Raw genomic sequence first — 16,841 nt, forward strand, 5'->3', positions numbered from 1 at the left:
TTCTTCGGTATTATTTACCAAGATAAACTCAAAATTGTTGGGTTTTAGTTAGAACAGATGCGTTAAAATGAATTAAGAGCAGCTCTATGGGAAGGAATTTTATTTTGGTTATCATAAGATCTTTTATATATTAAAATAGAATAAGATCTTTTATATATTAAAACAGAATAATTTGTCAGCCTTACGTACCTAATTTTCGTATTAGTAACTCTAATTTTCCGACACACCCTTTGTTAAGAAATTACGACAACAATTAGTTTTTAATATTTATTTTTTATATCACTATTCTCTTTACTTTTTAAGTATCAATTGTTATTTCTATAACTTTTAAATAAGATTTTACTTTTATTTCATTCTTCAATTGATGCTTAAGAAGTAAAGAGAAAGAATATAGAAAAGAATAATTTTTTTAAAAAATAAATATTAATAGTTAATAATAAGTAATTGATTAGGGAGAGTAAAAAATTGTTAGTGTTTAAAATTGAACCTTAGACTTTTGAATTAAACTCCTTCATTGTTGTTGATTACTAATTGCTATTGTATTTTCTAAGTCTCATTGTTCAAGACATGTGAAGATTAGGTGGACACTAAATGGAAGGGCGTGGTTGGCAAAGTAGGAGGGTACGAAGATTAGATGCTTAAATGTGGTTGACAAATTATTCTATGTTAATATATAAAAAAGAGAAATATTAATTGGACTCAAGATCCAACATCAAAACTTTATGTATATAAGATTTTCAAAGATTTGATGCTTAAATGTGGTTGACAAATTATTCTATTTTAATATATAAAAAAAGAGAAATATTGATTGGACTCAAGATCCAACATCAAAACATGTATATAAGATTTTCAAATTTTGTATTGTTCAATCGTTTTCTTCGATTTTAATGTTATACGAGTCTCTTTTATATAAATTTTATATAAAATGATACGATAAAAATAAAATATAATATAAAGTTAAATATAATATAAAGTTAAATAAAGGTATAATATAATATAATAAAAATAAGATAAATATTATTATATTATTTATTTGTTATACGGATGATAACAATATTTTATTTTATTATAAATTTTATACACATCAAATCATGATACGATATAATATATATTATATTCAAATAATAAAATTATTATTATGATTAATTACATATTAATTTTATTTTTATTTTTAAATAAATTATTATATTTTAAATATTATAAATTAAAAAATAATAATAACTAATGAAATAAGTTTACATTTAAAATTATTCACTTACACTACTAAATAAATAATTTATTTTAAAAAAATCATGAGTAGTCAAATAATTTTATTTTATTTGTTAAAATCTAAATAAAAATACGATATATATTATTTGTAAATAGTAAAAATATTCTTTTATAAACAAATTTTATTTATTTTAAAATTTAAATTAATTATTGTATTTTTATAATTTTAAATATTAATTTATTAAATTATATAAAAAAAGCAAAATTATTCTTATAATAAAATCATAAAAAAATTTAAATTAATTATTAATATTTTAATTTTTAATTTTAATATGAAATTTTATTAATTAGTTTTATATTTGTATTTGATTAAATTTATATTTTAAATTATATTTTATAAATTATTTTTATGTTTATATTTTATTATATTTTAATTTTATATTTTAAATTATGTTTTATAAAAATAATTAATTAAATTACTATTTTTATCTTATTATCGATTATAGAATAAAAACTTCAAATAGAGAAACAAAATTCCATAGAATTGTAATCATATCATATTTGATTAAATCATCAAACACTTCCCTCAAACCGCATGTTACGCATGTATATAGTGGGTGTCGGATACATTGCACACATACATTTTGTATATCTAAATAAATAAATAAATAATGTGGTTTGTATGTTTCCACGTATATCATCATTCTTTACACCCAAATGTGCGTATATATCATCATTCTTCTTCTTGCTCTCACTCAAAATATTTTTTATTCGGCGTAGATCAAACACTCAATACATGACGATAACTACAATGTTGAATTTCTTATTCCCACCCCCACCTTCGCTATTCGTCACCGCAATGTCGGTCATAAGCTTCGTTTCACTCGCAAACGCAGGTTTCGGCGAGGTTAGAGGGAAGCACTTAAATTATTCCAAATTCTGGAACGCCAATAGTAATAATAACAAAAATGCCACTGGTAAAAAAGATATGAAATTGTCAAGCAAAACTGGTATGCTTTTGTTGTATACTCCTGCTTTTCTTGCTGGTGCGGCGTCGTTTTGGATTTTTCCTCATCAAAGTTTTAGATCCACAATTCTTCAATCTTCTGTCACATTTCACTTCTTCAAGCGACTTGTTGAGGTAACTTTTACACACATTAGTCTCAATTTGAGTATGAGTGATTCTCACTGTTTTATTGTTGTTCTGTGATTTTCAGCTAATTGAAAATTAATGTTTCTACTTTACTATTTAGGTTTTGTTTGTCCACAAATATAGTGGTTCTATGGCTCTTGATTCTGCAATTCCCATCACTCTGAGTTATTTTCTGTCAGCTGCAACTATGATCTATACTCAACAGCTCACATTGGATCTTCCTGAACCACAAATCAATCTATTGTATCCAGGAATTGTGTTGTTTGTTGTTGGAGTCATTGGCAACTTCTATCATCATTACCTTTTGTCTAAATTGAGAGGAAAAGGTGAAAAGGAATACAAGATTCCTAAAGGTGGCTTGTTTGGGTTTGTGATATGTCCTCACTATCTTTTTGAGATTATTGAGTTTTATGGATTTTCATTCATTTCTCAAACATTGTATGCATTATCTTTCACTATAGGCACTACTTTCTATTTGTTAGGTAGGAGTTATGCAACTAGGAGATGGTATCTTTCTAAGTTTGAAGATTTCCCTAAGAATGTTAAGGCTATTATCCCATTTTTGTTTTAAATATTGCATGGAATAAGTAGATTATTCTACACAATTGTGTTGTGATGTAAGTTCAAATCTAAGAGGTTATGCTGCAAACCTTATTGTTTTGTAATGTAATTTCAAATCTAAGAGGTTATGCTGCAAACTTTTACATTGTATAAAAATGCGGCTGATGTGGCCTAAATTACAATTGCTATGCTGTTGCGAAAACTTCAAAATCTGCAATATTGTAACTGTAATAGCTATTACGAATTGCAATTTAAAAATATGGTGGACAGTTAAGTCAGTTCGTATGTGATTATGTTGTTAGTTATTATGGTTAGTAAGTTATGTGTCAATATATATTTAAAATTTTATTTTTAAACTCTTTTTTGTCTCATTTTGTTGTGTTCCAAATAGTGTAAGTGATTGGATATTCTTAAATGTGTGGTTCTTGGATTCAGGATGCAGTAATCATAGGTGTGGTGTGAATAGTTGTTTTCTTGATCTTAATGAAGATTTCAAATAAATAGTGAGACTTGGAGACAACTCCAAGATGACAGAAGTAGGAAAGGGAAATGTCAAGCTCAAAATGAGTGGTTTGGTGCAAGTGATCAATAAAGTTTATTACATTCGTAAACTAAAAAAAATCTACTCAACATTGGTCAATTACAACAAAAGTGGCTTACAATCATCTTTCAAATAGATAAGTGCAAATTCTTTTGATGAAGAGAAAGGATTGATCATGCACTCAAAAATGGCTACTAATAGACTCTATGTTGTTACAGCCTCAACACTAACTCTTTCATATATGCAATACAATAATGTTGATGACAATCAATTGTGGCATTGTCGTTATGGTCACCTCAGTCTCCAAGGTGTGAAGCTTCTGACTTAAAAGGATATGGTGAGTAGACTATCTCAGCTCAAGGAACAGGATCATGTGTACTCATAATATAATATTGGCAAGCAATACATGGAAGTGTAAGAACCCAACTCCTCTCACCAACACTATTATTCACAATATTTTCATCCCCTTTTATACAATTGAAAAATAACGAGTTTTTGTCTCTAGAAGTTGAACTCGAGACTTAAAGATTAAGTCAACAATTCATTGACTCCCAGTATTAATTAAGCTGACTCTCGCTATGAATTGAGCTACTAGCTCAATTGATAGTCATATTGAATGAACATTGACTTACATAATTTCAATAATTTTATCTAGTTCCAAACTTAAATACCACTAAAATTTTACAAGAGTTGAAAACAAGTAACACATCCTTTAAATCCAAAATATATAAAATCAATCACAAAATTCACTATTTATCCCAAGAAAACACATTTAAAATTTTATCAAAAACGAAGTTCGTCTCAATTGGTAGTGGCAGTGAATGAATTATATATTGACTTAAATAATTGGTTTAAAAATATTTTTGATCATTGCAAATATGTTTCTTTTCGATTTTAGTCCATGTAATTTTTTTTCTTTGATTTACACTCTTGCAAATTCTAATAAGTTTTAAAAAAGGCCTTTATGAATCTTTTTTAATAAAAAATTGTATCGTGACTAATTTTGGACGAAGTGACACATTGTTATCGTGTAATTGTTGTTGACTAAACAATATTTAATATTTAAAATTAAATTTCATTTTATTAACACATTTAATCATTTAATTAAAAATTTAAAATTAATTAATTAATAAACCAATTAAATAATAAAAACTCAATAATCTTGATCTTCCACCCCAATTTTTTTTAATAAAAACTCAATAAATTTCATCTTCAATCCTAATTTCTTCATTTTTAAATCACAAATTCTCATATCTGATACAAACCTTAAAAATTCTAATATCTCATTTTTCTCAGACTGTTCAACGAATTCGCTAAATAAATTGGTAGTTCGGAAGTTATTTCTCTGATAAGCTTCATACAACCGTCAAAATCGATGTCGATGTTGAGAACCAAAGAACCGTTGGAAACCGGTTGAATCAATTGTGATGTCGATATTTTGTTCGCCAGGAGGAAAAACATGGAAGGAATTCCTGTGGAAGCGCAATAAGCAGAAGGTGCTGCTGACGTGTCACCAGTAGAAGCACAACCGACACCGACTAACGGACGGTTCATTTTTTGGAGACGGTTAACTTGACTAATGAGAACCATCATTCCTATATCTTTGAAACTTCCGGTATGGCTTATACCACAGTGTTTAACCCAAAGATCGTCCATGCCTACAAACTGTTTGTCAAAATGTTCAGCCCAAAAAAGATTAGAATTGACTTTGAAAGCCCTAACAATATCGTCGGGGTGAATCTCAGATAGAACCCCCTATATTTTTAGGAGACAAATTACAACAACTTTGATGAAAAAAAGAAAAGGATAATAGAGACTAAGATCGTAATAGGAGGCCGTAGCCAAAGTACATGAAGATAAACATGTTCATAATTGGTGTGGTGTAAGAAAAATGAGAGATTTATAATTTTTAGGGTTTGGATCATATATGAAAATTTGTGATTTGAAGATGGATAAATTAAGATTGAAGATGAAGATGAATAAGTTTTTATTATTTACTTGGCTAATTAATTAATTGATTAATTAATTAGTTTTAATATTTTTAATAAAATAATTAAATGAGTTAATATAATGAATTTTAATTTTAAATATTAAATATTGTCTTGTCAACAACAATTACAGATCACCGTGTGCCACTTCATCCAAAATTAATCATATCACTATTTTTTCTTTTTACTAAAAAAATATTCATAAATGACTTTTTTAAAACTCTTTAGAAGTTACAAGAGTATAAATAAATAAAAAATATATTAAAAAATAAAATTAAAATGAAGCATATTTACAAAGATAAAAATCATATTTAAACTTAAATAATTTCAATAATTATATCTAGTTCTAAATTTAACCACCACTAATATTCTAATAATTTTACGAGAGTAGAAAACAAGTAACAAACCCTTTAAAATATTTTTATTTAATATTTTTAAATCTAAAATATATAAACTCAATCACAAAATCTCACTATTTAAATTTTTTTTTCAAAACAAAGTTTTAGTGTTGGATAAAATTAATCAGATATCCCAAAATAGAATAAAATGTTGTTAGAATTTTTTTAAGAGAGTTTAAAAATAACTTAATCAAGCTATTTAGATCCAACAAATACTTTCAGCTTGCATAAAATTGAGTTTTATGAAATAAGTTAAAACCGTATTAAGTACAAAATATATTTGAAAATAGAACATGAACACACTAAAAGATTTGACGTAATACAGAGGAATTACACTCCAGATGGTGAAAGATTCTTTTATATTGATCCATAAAAAATACATGATCAAACCCGAATTTTATCCTAGAGCTCATGTACCCTACTCCTAGCCCTCCACGTGTCAAATGGAAAATTCAAAATTCAAGTCCTTAATGTCATCAAGTGATATCAATGCGTCTCAGAGCCTAACAACAAGGTCCAGCAAAGTCATTGCTCCACCAGGTGGACCACAACTTGGGGGCTACTATTCTTGACTTGGCCAAGGCCTATGTTGTCAATAACTTATTAGAAATAAGTATTATTTTTATTCATCCAAATATGTTAGTTGTAATTATAGGTGCACAACCACCCACAACCACCCGCGGTCCGGATTAAACCGAACAGCCTGTAGTTCAATTTTTATAACGGATGGGTCAAAAGTGGGTAGACGGGTCCGCGAGTAAATAAAAATGGGTTCACGTGATTTATAACGAGTATGGTCAGTTAAGAATTTTTGGACAGCGGGTACCCGAACGTCCGACTCAAATTATAAAAAAAATATATCTGAGAGGATAAAAAAGGCCTTTAGTAAAAGAGCTCCAAATCCAGTAACTCATCTAACTAAAAAAAGCCTTTAGTCTTCATTTTTACTCTCACTAACAAGAAACCCTAATATTTTCATCTCATCACTCTAACTCATACCCTAACGGCTCAACTCACCCTTCTGCAATAATCTGTCACCACCTCTATTGTTTCTTCTTCGAAGCCACCACCACCTCCACTGTTTCTGTTTTGAAGCCATCACCACTGGTTCCTCATGTGCAAAGCCTCAACCTACCACCATCATTTCTGTTTCTAACTAAACAAAAACTTAGCCACCGGTTCCGTCGACGTTAATACCCTCTTTCTTTTTTCCTTTTTCTTCTCGTCAACTGTAAATGGAGAAAAGATGTTTCACATATGCACATAGGTACATGCAACATGATATGATATGAGTTCTTGTTTTGATTTTAATGATCTTGAAGCACAAGTTTTTTGTTAGATTTTTCAATTCTCATATGATTTGAGTTTGATTAAATAAATTTATTTTTTTCTCATCTATATTAAAGTAATGAATCTACTAAGCGTGTCATGATTTATGTGTTGAAGTTTTATTTTTGTTTTGGGGATTGATTTCTGAAAGTTTATTAGATAACAGATCTTCTAGGATTTTGGAAAGTTTTTCCTTTTGGGTATTTTATGGTTTCTTTACATTATTGTTAAGTTGGGTTAAATAAATGTGTTTAGGGGTTTTTTGAAGTTTTATTTTCTATGGTTTTTAAAGGTTTTATTTTCCATTTATATGTGTATATATTTTAAAAGATTTTAGTTAATATTAGGTTTTTATGAGCATGGAAGAGAAAAACAAGATGATATATTAGAAGATGATATGTTTAGAAAAGCACGACAATATGTTTAGAAAAGCATAGCTTGATTATTTTTATTTTATACTCTCATAATTAATAATTATAGACTAACATTTGTTATTTGTTTCTCAGGTTGGACATCAAAAATCAACAAAATTGATTCAACAAATTGATAGAAATTACAATTTCATCCCTTTAATTTGTATTGATTTGTAATATTATCATAGTCATTTGAAAGGGAATTATAATTCCATCCCTGTAATATTTATTGATTTGTCATATGAAAAACTAGGTGATTGTTGTACGCTTAATAACATCTGAAAATTTGAATTTGTAGCTGATTCATATATAATGACCAAATTGGACTGGAGAACCCAATAATAGAAAAATAGCAAATATGTTTAAATGAACAAAAAGAATGAACAAAAAAATTCAACGCTTATCAAATGGGTGTAATAATTGCCTTCAAAATGGGTAAAAAAAATGGCCCAAAAATTGGGAATCATAGAAAAAGAAAACCCAATTGGGTCGGATATTTTGAATGGCTCAATGATGGCCCAAACTGAATTAACTCATCTGTTTTACCCGAAAACCTGTGAACCCCGTACCCGTCCAAACTGAGTCAATGGACGAACTGCATTGTGTCTGTTTCAATCACCCGTAATTTGGGCCGGTTGTTGTTTTTGAGCCTGAACCCACTCGAACCAGCCCAATGTCCACCCCAACATGTGATCTAGTCTCCATCCTTCCTCTCTTTCTCTTGATCTAGTCTCCAGATTCACGAACTTGCGATCCACCTTTGCCTCCGTATCGCCTCCCCCTTGGTCGTTCATCGTTCAGTCGCTCATATCGTGTCGTTTTGCCTCCAGATATGATCGTCGCCTCTGCCTCCAGACCACGTCGCTCAGTCGCTCCTCTACTTGCCGCCTCGCCTCTGCTTGCCTCCGCCTTGGCCGTTCGTCAAAACTCAAAAGGTTCGAATTTCAATTTCGTATTTTTGTTTATCATCATAAATGATGTTTAGAGTTTTGTTTTGGAGTTTGGAGTTCTGATTTGGAGTTTTGTTTGTTTGGAGTTTTTGTTTGTTTCAAATTATATGTTAGTGCTGATTTTTTTATTCTTTTTATAGTTTTCTTATTGCATATAAGGTGTTTGATTTCTTGTTCATACAAATAGTTTGTGTTTCTTTGTTGCATATAAGGTGTTTGAGTGTGTTCGTCTTATCATGACTCTTTCGGTTTCTACTACCACAACTGAAAGATCTTTTTCAACAATGAAAATTATTAAATATAGGTGAAGAAACAAGATGGAAGCTGACTTTTTGACAGATAGCATGTCGGTTTATATTGAAAGGGAAATTGTTGCAAGTATCAGTTATGAGTCTATTATTGATAACGTCAAGTTAATTAAATAGCGTAGAGTATTACTTTAAGGTATTCTTAAGTCATGTAGTTAAATAGTTAAATTATTTGATATTTCAGTTTTTGTTTATTACAACTTAATTTTTTTGCTATCTAATACTATTTATATATTTAATTTATACGTTATATTTTTACGTCGGCCACCCCAAACTTTTCAGTCAAGCTTCGCCACTGATATAGATGTATTCAAATACATATTAATCCATCAAAATAGAGAGCGAAATAAAGTACATAGCACATTCATGGTTTGTGTAAGACCCATAATTTTAAAGTACCCTTTTATGTATTTTTGGTATATTTTGGATTTTGGCTCGGAGGCTTTTAAGCCAAAGTTAATAATATTTTGGAGTTTTATAATCAAAAAGATATTTCGATGCCAATTAGAATTTCTCGTCGATAAATAAATTGAATTTAACTGCGGTAAATACTTCATGGTTAATTTAAGGCGTTTCGGGTGAAACGGTAATTTAATAAATATCTAGATTTTGATATATTTGTTAAGTTATATTTATTATATATATATATGTTTGCTTGGAGGGAAAAAGAAAGGAAAACTAGAAGGAAGGAAAAGGAAAAGAAAATAGTATATAAAGGAAGGAAGGAAAAAGGAAGAAAGGAAAAACAAAGGAAAGAAATAGAAAGGAAGGAAAATCCCAAATTTTCCATCTCCTTCCCCAGACAACCAACCGTGAAACCCAAAATTCCATCCTTCTCCATTTCTCGTTTTCGTTGCTTCCTTTTCTTCAAAGCTAGTGACCCAAGGTTGGGTGAGGGTTAGACCAAGGTTTTCGTAACTCCACTCTTCCTCTTTGATTCGAAAACGAAGAAAAACGGTTTTTGAGATCCAAACACAAACCCCTCCGTTTCTCCTAGATCCAAACCTCATTCCTCGAAGAGATAGAAGGGAAAGTTGCTCACCTCCGTGCTACGGTGCTAGTGCACTAACTTGGAAGCGGCGTTGCGAGCGGAGATTTTACCGGAATTTCTCGCGGAACCGGAAACACTCGATAAAGCTAACTTTGAGGTAAGGGCTCCTTCCAAACTTCTAGCTTGCATTAGGGACTTATCTGTAGTTGTGTGGGAAGGAAATTGTTAGGGTTAAATGTGTCGATTTGGGGAAAAACCAAACTAGTGCGTTACGGGTAAAACCCTAAGAGTTAGGTTTTGTTTATAGTGATGAATGTTTCGTGGTAAATGAAATTGGATGTATCTGGGTGTTATGTTGCGTGATTTGTGTTCGTTGTATTTGGTGTGTTCGTACTTGATGTTTGTTAATTGGTGTGGTTGTTGTGAATTATGGTTTGAATGTGAAAGTATGTTTGAATTTGTTTCTGTGGAATTTGAAAACCATTAGAGTTAAACGAGTATTAAAAATGGGGAATCTTTTAATACCTCGGTTTACTTAATGTGTATTTGAGGAAAATGTTTAAGTTAACTGGGCGTTGAGAATGGGGAATCTCTTAATGTCTCGGTTACTTAACTATCGTTTTTGAAAATCGTTTCGGTAAATGAGTATTAAGAATGGGGAATCTCTTAATGACTCGTTTACTGAATGTTTTGCGAGAAAACCGTTTAAGTCAAAAGTATATTAAGAATGGGGAATCTCTTAATATGACTGTTTGCTTAACGTTTTGTTTTGAAAATCATTAAGTTAAATCGGTATTAAGAACGGGGAATCTCTTAATGACTTATTTAATTAATGTTGTTTGAAAGTCGTTTAAGTTAAATGGGTATTAAAAATGGGGAATCTTTTAATATCTGCATTTGCTTAACGATTGTTGTGAATGGAGTCTGTGTATGCTCATGCATTTCATTTGGTAAATTGTGTCGACCCGTGATAGGTGACACCTTGGTAAACTGTACGGACCCGTGATAGGTTGTACGTTTGCGATTTACATTTTAGTAAATCGTGTTGACCCGTGATAGGTGACACCATGGTAACTGTACTGACCCGTGATAGGTGGTACATTTACGATTTACATTTTTGGTGAATTGTGCTGACCCGTGATAGGTGGCACCTTGGTAAACTGTACGGACCCGTGATAGGTTGTACGTTTGCGATTTATATTTTAGTAAATCGTGTTGACCCGTGATAGGTGACACCATGGTAACTGTACTGACCCGTGATAGGTGGTACATTTACGATTCCCGCTTTTTCTTTTAGTAAATCGTGTTGACCCGTGATAGGTGACACCTCGGTAAACTGTACTGACCCGTGATAGGTGGTACGTTTATGATTTACGCATTTTAGTAAATCGTGCTGACCCGTGATAGGTGGCACCTCGGTAATTGGTACTTTGGCCTGCGATAGGCGGTACAATTATGATTTACGGCCCTTCGAGGAGGGTTTTGGTTTGGAATTCCGAGTCCATGCATTTTGGCATATACGCATTGCATTAGGGTGCCTGGCACGCGAGTCATGTTTGATTTGAGTTTATGATTGAGTGATTCGAATTTTGATTTATCGTGATAACTGAGATGAAGGTGTTAAGTGCTATGTGTTGTGTATTGTGTGTGAGTATGATGGTTATCGAACCTTTGTGTGTCGTAGTAATCGCGTAGAAATTGCTAAGTGTTAAGTGGTGAACTTGATTAGGAATGACTTAGGTTAATTCATGAATTTTTGGAAAACTGATCAGGGAAATCGATTTCCCAATCGATTGGATGGGTAAACAGGGACTTGGCCAATTCACAAAATCGATTAGCCAATCGATTTTGTAAATCAGCCTTTTTAAAATCCCTTTCGAAATCGATTGCCCAATCGATTAGGCCTTAAGTCAGGGGCTCAGGAACCAATCAATCGATTTACCAATCGATTGAATTCAGCCCAGGATTCTGTTTTCATTAAGAATCCCTCACCAAATCGATTAGGAAATCGATTGGCTCGAAACCAGGGGCTCAGGAACCAATCAATCGATTTACCAATCGATTGAATTCAGCCCAGGATTCTGTTTTCATTAAAAATCTTCACCCCAATCGATTGCCCAATCGATTGGCTCAGTGAAAATCCTCATTTTTAGTTGTATGATTAATTGCTCATGAATCTATCCATGTTTTGTTTTATCATGTGTTAATTAGGAGATCGAGAACTGCATTTTACCTTCATTTTCATTGGCAATGTAATGTATGAACTTTTCGCACATTGAAAATCCTGTTAAGGTGCATGCTTAGTTAAAAAGTTGTTTTGAGCATTCAAAAACTTAATTGCTATGTGTTATCTGTTATTTTCTGGTTGGTGACCCTTTACACTATTGTGGAAATCTGGGCTTTGCCCTCAGATGAGAGTCAGGACGACCCTACTGGTTCGTACCCTACGGACAGGGATGGAGATGGGAATGCTTGACTGCGGTTGTGTTAGGAGGATCTCACGGGGCGCGTGGAGATTACTCAGGGTGTATAGTTTTTGGTAGGATGATCAGATTAGGATGATGTATAGGGACTAGGGGTCCTTCTTTTTGGTTTGGAGTATTTTAGTTTTGGAAAACTGTACTTATACAAATATTATCAGTTTTATATCATCTTTGAATGGGTTCCATGTACCATTTGATGTTTATGTAGAAATGTTTTGGATTTGTAATTGGAGAAACTTTTCCGCTGCTTGTAAATTATAATGACTCAATTATTTATCCAAAAGCATTTCCTGATTTATTTCTTTGTTCGTTTTTAATTACTTTTAGAAAAAAAAAATATACCCTCGCTTTGAAAAACGGGGTGTTACAGTTTGAAACAACTTAGAAAATTTAACTAAACTAGAACATAAATATCATTCTCCGACTCTTGATCTAAGTCTTTTTACCTGTAAAAAATTTAAACGTGGGATGAGATTACACATTTGCAGTGTCCCAAGAGATGGAACCAAATAAACTAACAGTCTAATTCAATAAATCGCTACATTAAATTACCTCATCTATCTCTAGTCTTAATTCTTTCTAAAAATTTAAGTCACTAGACGTGTGTAATCTAATTCCTTAAACTCTACCAAACATATATGTCATAAAAACTATATTAGTTTTATCTAATACCATCATCTTGTTAGTAACTTTATTTTGGTAAGATTTGACACGATTAAGTCCATAAGGGATGACTCTCTTACTCTCGCTGACCCATTCTATTGTATATAGATGGAAAATTCATATAGTTAGAATGAATCTTATACTTCTCACCTTATTTATACATCTATTGAATACGTACAAGTAAACATTGTACATATAAGATTGATTTAACTATAATCAGTTGATTGATGTTTGATGATATAAAAAACAATAGAACAATTATCACATAACTATGTTTGTCAAGTATGCAGATTAAGTTAACAAGATAAAATATATGTTAATGACTATCTATTTTAAAGTAACATAAATTATGAGTAAGTTAGAAATAATAATATGAGTGTTATTCAGTTGAATGAACACAAAGAATATTATAACCTACTAAACAATTAATTATGTTTATTAATAGAGTGAGTCATAATATATAAATTTAAAAACATTTGATCAAAGCAAGTGACATTCTAGATTAAGTTGTATGGTGGATATTGGTTCATTAAAGAAGGTCTTTGAGTATAGTATAAAATGAATCTTCATTTGGCCACAACAGAAGAATCACTGAAGTAACGTGAACAAGAACTTTGTAACGGACATCTAATAACTTACACTTATAGCCAACAATTAGAAGTCGTTAGGTGAAAAGTCAACATTTGTTTGTCTAATCATAAAACGAAGAGCACATCAATGATCATCTACCTCAACAAAAAGTTAACCATCAATCAAAAGAATAGTCAATGAAATTTGAATGATATAATCCTCAAATAAAGTCTTCATCTAAAAAATATCAATGCCTTTGAATAATCAATCAAAGAAATCATTTAATCATCTGAATGAAAAACAATATTTTGGTCGAAGCATCAAGAAAAGTAATTTCTCTAAATAGTACAATACATCCTTGAATAGTACATCTCTCTTAGCAGCTCACTATATTATTGTAAAGTGTCAAAGTACTCAATCACTCTATTTCCAACGAATATAATCTTCAAGTTGCCTCATACACTTGAATTGATATAAGGTTGACTTGTAATATTATCTCTATGAGAGTTAGAATCTTTAAACAAATTTTGTGTCAATTTAGATGTAAACTTAATTCGATGTAAAAAAACTCAATAGTGACAACAACTCTTTAACTCTAAAGAAGTACCTTAAGAGGTGTAGAATACTTGTAATCTTTAACGACATGTTGCTAGAAGGTTGAGAAGAGTATAAATATTTTTAGTGGTATAGCCTAGCGAAGCAGTCGAAGAATACTCAAAACTTGAAGAGACAGAATAAATAATAATAGTTTGCTATTAGATGTATCTTTCATCTCTTTAATTTCATTAGTTCTTTATGGTTCAACTTCAATTAATATTTAAATTATTTTCCAATCAAAGTTGAATATATTGGTAAAGAACACATTTTAGTTTACAAAAGTTATTTTCTAATCAAAGTTAAATTGGTAAAGAACACATTATAGTTTACCAAATGAATTAATTTTTCAAAATTGTCAACGCAATTCAATCATTATTTTTTGTGTTTTCCAACACCTTCGTACATATATATAACATGCCCTTGAATGACAACATCACCTATTAATGAATACATTAAAATTAGTACACATTTAACCTTACAAATTCTTATACTTTTAATTAATATAAAATAAAAGATCACTCAATCATGCGGCAACATCTATTCTTAACTCCAATACATCATACTAATTGCTTAATGTAAAAAGGAAAATCAAATAACATAATTAGAATATGTTTTCCCATAACAACACCAAAATTAGGCTAAAATGGGTCCAATTGTTGCGTCACTGGACAAGAGTACTTGAATTGAGTAAACGGGTATTCTTTGAAAAGTTTATAATGCCAAAATTTATAAATATAATTTTTATTTTTCAAATTAAGTCCATAATTAGTGCAATTTAGCAAAACTAAATTTTAAGCATCAATGCACAATGAAGTTTATGCTCAAATTGAAGGTAATTGATCAATCTACGTTTAAGAATATCAATAATCACTCAAAAATGAAGTCTAGAGAAAAAGTTATGACCAAAACATCTGTAAAATACATGTTTTTGATGAAGACAAAGACCAAGGAAAGTGATCAAGTTGCAAGCTCAAAAAGAAGTCAAACATCAAAGACAACTATGGTCAAATATGCTAGAAGTTTTATAATGTAAAGGTACATGATGCAATCTAATATTCGTATATTTCAAATGCACATGAGAACCTTTCATTTTAGCATATGCCTCAAAAGGATTTTCAAAAAGTAAAAATATATAAATAACGTTTGAAAATAATATTTTAGACAAAATACATAAGTGTATTCGAATACAGCATCCCGTATTCGAATACAAAGCAAATCAGAAGCAAAAATCTCAAAGTTGTATTCGACTACGACTATGTGTAGTCGAATACACATCAAGTCAGTGGCCAAAATCCTCATATCTGTATTCGACTACAACCTTCTGTAGTCGAATACAAAGTAAGTCAGTGGCAAATTTTCACTAATCTGTATTCGACTACACACATGTGTATTCGAATACAAGGTGTAATTTTGGAATATTTTTGAACGTTACAAAGATATGTATTCGAATACACACATCCTGTATTCGAATACAACTGGAAGCAATACAATTTTTCAGATCTGGAATGGCTCCAAATCATTGTATTCTTTCATCAAACCTCTTGGATCAATGGCCACGAATCTGAAGAGATGTTTATGGAGTATAAATACCCCATAACTTCAGATCAAACGACAACCAATCCTACAACCAAACCTTGAACAAACTTTGAACAAAGTTTCTAAAATGTTTTGATTTATTCAAAGTTTCACTTTTATATTTCAAGTACAGATTTTACATTTTCATATCATTGAGAAAAGTTCTCTAGTGTACTTGAAATTGTATTGGATTGTTATCATTGTACATCACCTATTATATCATATTGATCTAAGTCAAAATCCATATTGCTAAACCATTCAAGTGTTGTAAATTGAAGAAAGTGGTATACTTTCTTCAAGTGTTGTAAATTGAGGAAAGTGGTGTTCTTTCTTCAAGTTTTGTAAACTAAGATAGTGGTGTTCTATCTTAGGGTGATTATTAGGAGTTTGTAAGAAAGGTCCTAGGGTGGGACTTGTACTTATTCTAACAATAGTGGAAAATCTCTTGTGGTGTGCAAGAGGACTGGATGTACCCTTGGTGATAAGGGGAACCAGGATAATATCTTTGTGTTCTTTATTTTTCTACCATTTATCTTTTCCATACACTATCTTAAATCAGAAAAATCAAACACTAAATCTCTAAAAAAAAAAAGAAAATTTCTAAACACCTAACTCACCCTCACTCTTAGGCGCACTTCTATACTTACAATTGGAATCAGAGCGGGTTAAGGTAACTTACTCCTCGATCAAATATACATGGCTTCCGCACAACCTATTTTTAGAGATGGTGGTAGCGGTACCAAGCCACCATGTTTTGTTGGAGAGCACTACGATTTCTGGAAAATACGTATGCAAGCATATCTTGAAGCACAAGGAGATGACATATGGGATGCAGTTGAAAATGGTCCTCACATTCCAAAAACTGTCATCAATAACAAAGAAGAAATAAAGATAAAAAATTCTTGGACTGATGAGGATAAAAGAAAAGTGCGTTTCGATAAAAAGGCTAAGAATATATTACAATCTGCACTAGGAATGGATGAGTTTTTCCGCATATCTCACTGTAAAACAGCAAAAGAAATATGGGATACGCTGGAAATAACTCATGAAGGCACCATTGAGGTAAAAAGATCCAAACTCAACACACTATCACAAGAATATGAGTTATTTCG

The 16,841-nt window shown here is 31.0% G+C and overlaps 2 protein-coding genes across 2 annotated transcripts in view; one reads left to right on the top strand and one right to left on the bottom strand.

Moving 5' to 3' along the window:
* Positions 1-1,940: 1,940 nt before the first annotated feature.
* Positions 1,941-3,208, top strand: LOC101496420 (uncharacterized). Its single transcript, XM_004516162.4, has 2 exons — positions 1,941-2,350; positions 2,463-3,208. Exons 1-2 carry the CDS (start codon positions 2,006-2,008, stop codon positions 2,931-2,933), a joined length of 816 nt encoding a protein of 271 aa, XP_004516219.1. The 5' UTR covers positions 1,941-2,005; the 3' UTR covers positions 2,934-3,208.
* A 1,531-nt stretch (positions 3,209-4,739) lies between these two features.
* Positions 4,740-16,841, bottom strand: part of LOC101500329 (threonine synthase 1, chloroplastic-like) — a 13,307-nt gene continuing 1,205 nt past the window's right edge. Inside the window, exon 2 of the mRNA XM_073364572.1 lies at positions 4,740-5,219. Within this exon, the coding sequence (XP_073220673.1) occupies positions 4,740-5,219 (480 nt within the window). The remainder of the gene's footprint in view (positions 5,220-16,841) is intronic.

The sequence above is a fragment of the Cicer arietinum genome, chromosome 8, assembly GCF_000331145.2.
Source record: "Cicer arietinum cultivar CDC Frontier isolate Library 1 chromosome 8, Cicar.CDCFrontier_v2.0, whole genome shotgun sequence".
NCBI lineage: Eukaryota > Viridiplantae > Streptophyta > Magnoliopsida > Fabales > Fabaceae > Cicer > Cicer arietinum.

Bases quoted from the DNA above. Each gene is read 5' to 3' on its own strand.
- LOC101496420 (XM_004516162.4), top strand. From the start codon at position 2,006: ATGACGATAACTACAATGTTGAATTTCTTATTCCCACCCCCACCTTCG. The intron at 2,351-2,462 runs GTAACTTTTACA...TTTACTATTTAG, and splicing joins TCTTCAAGCGACTTGTTGAG to GTTTTGTTTGTCCACAAATA.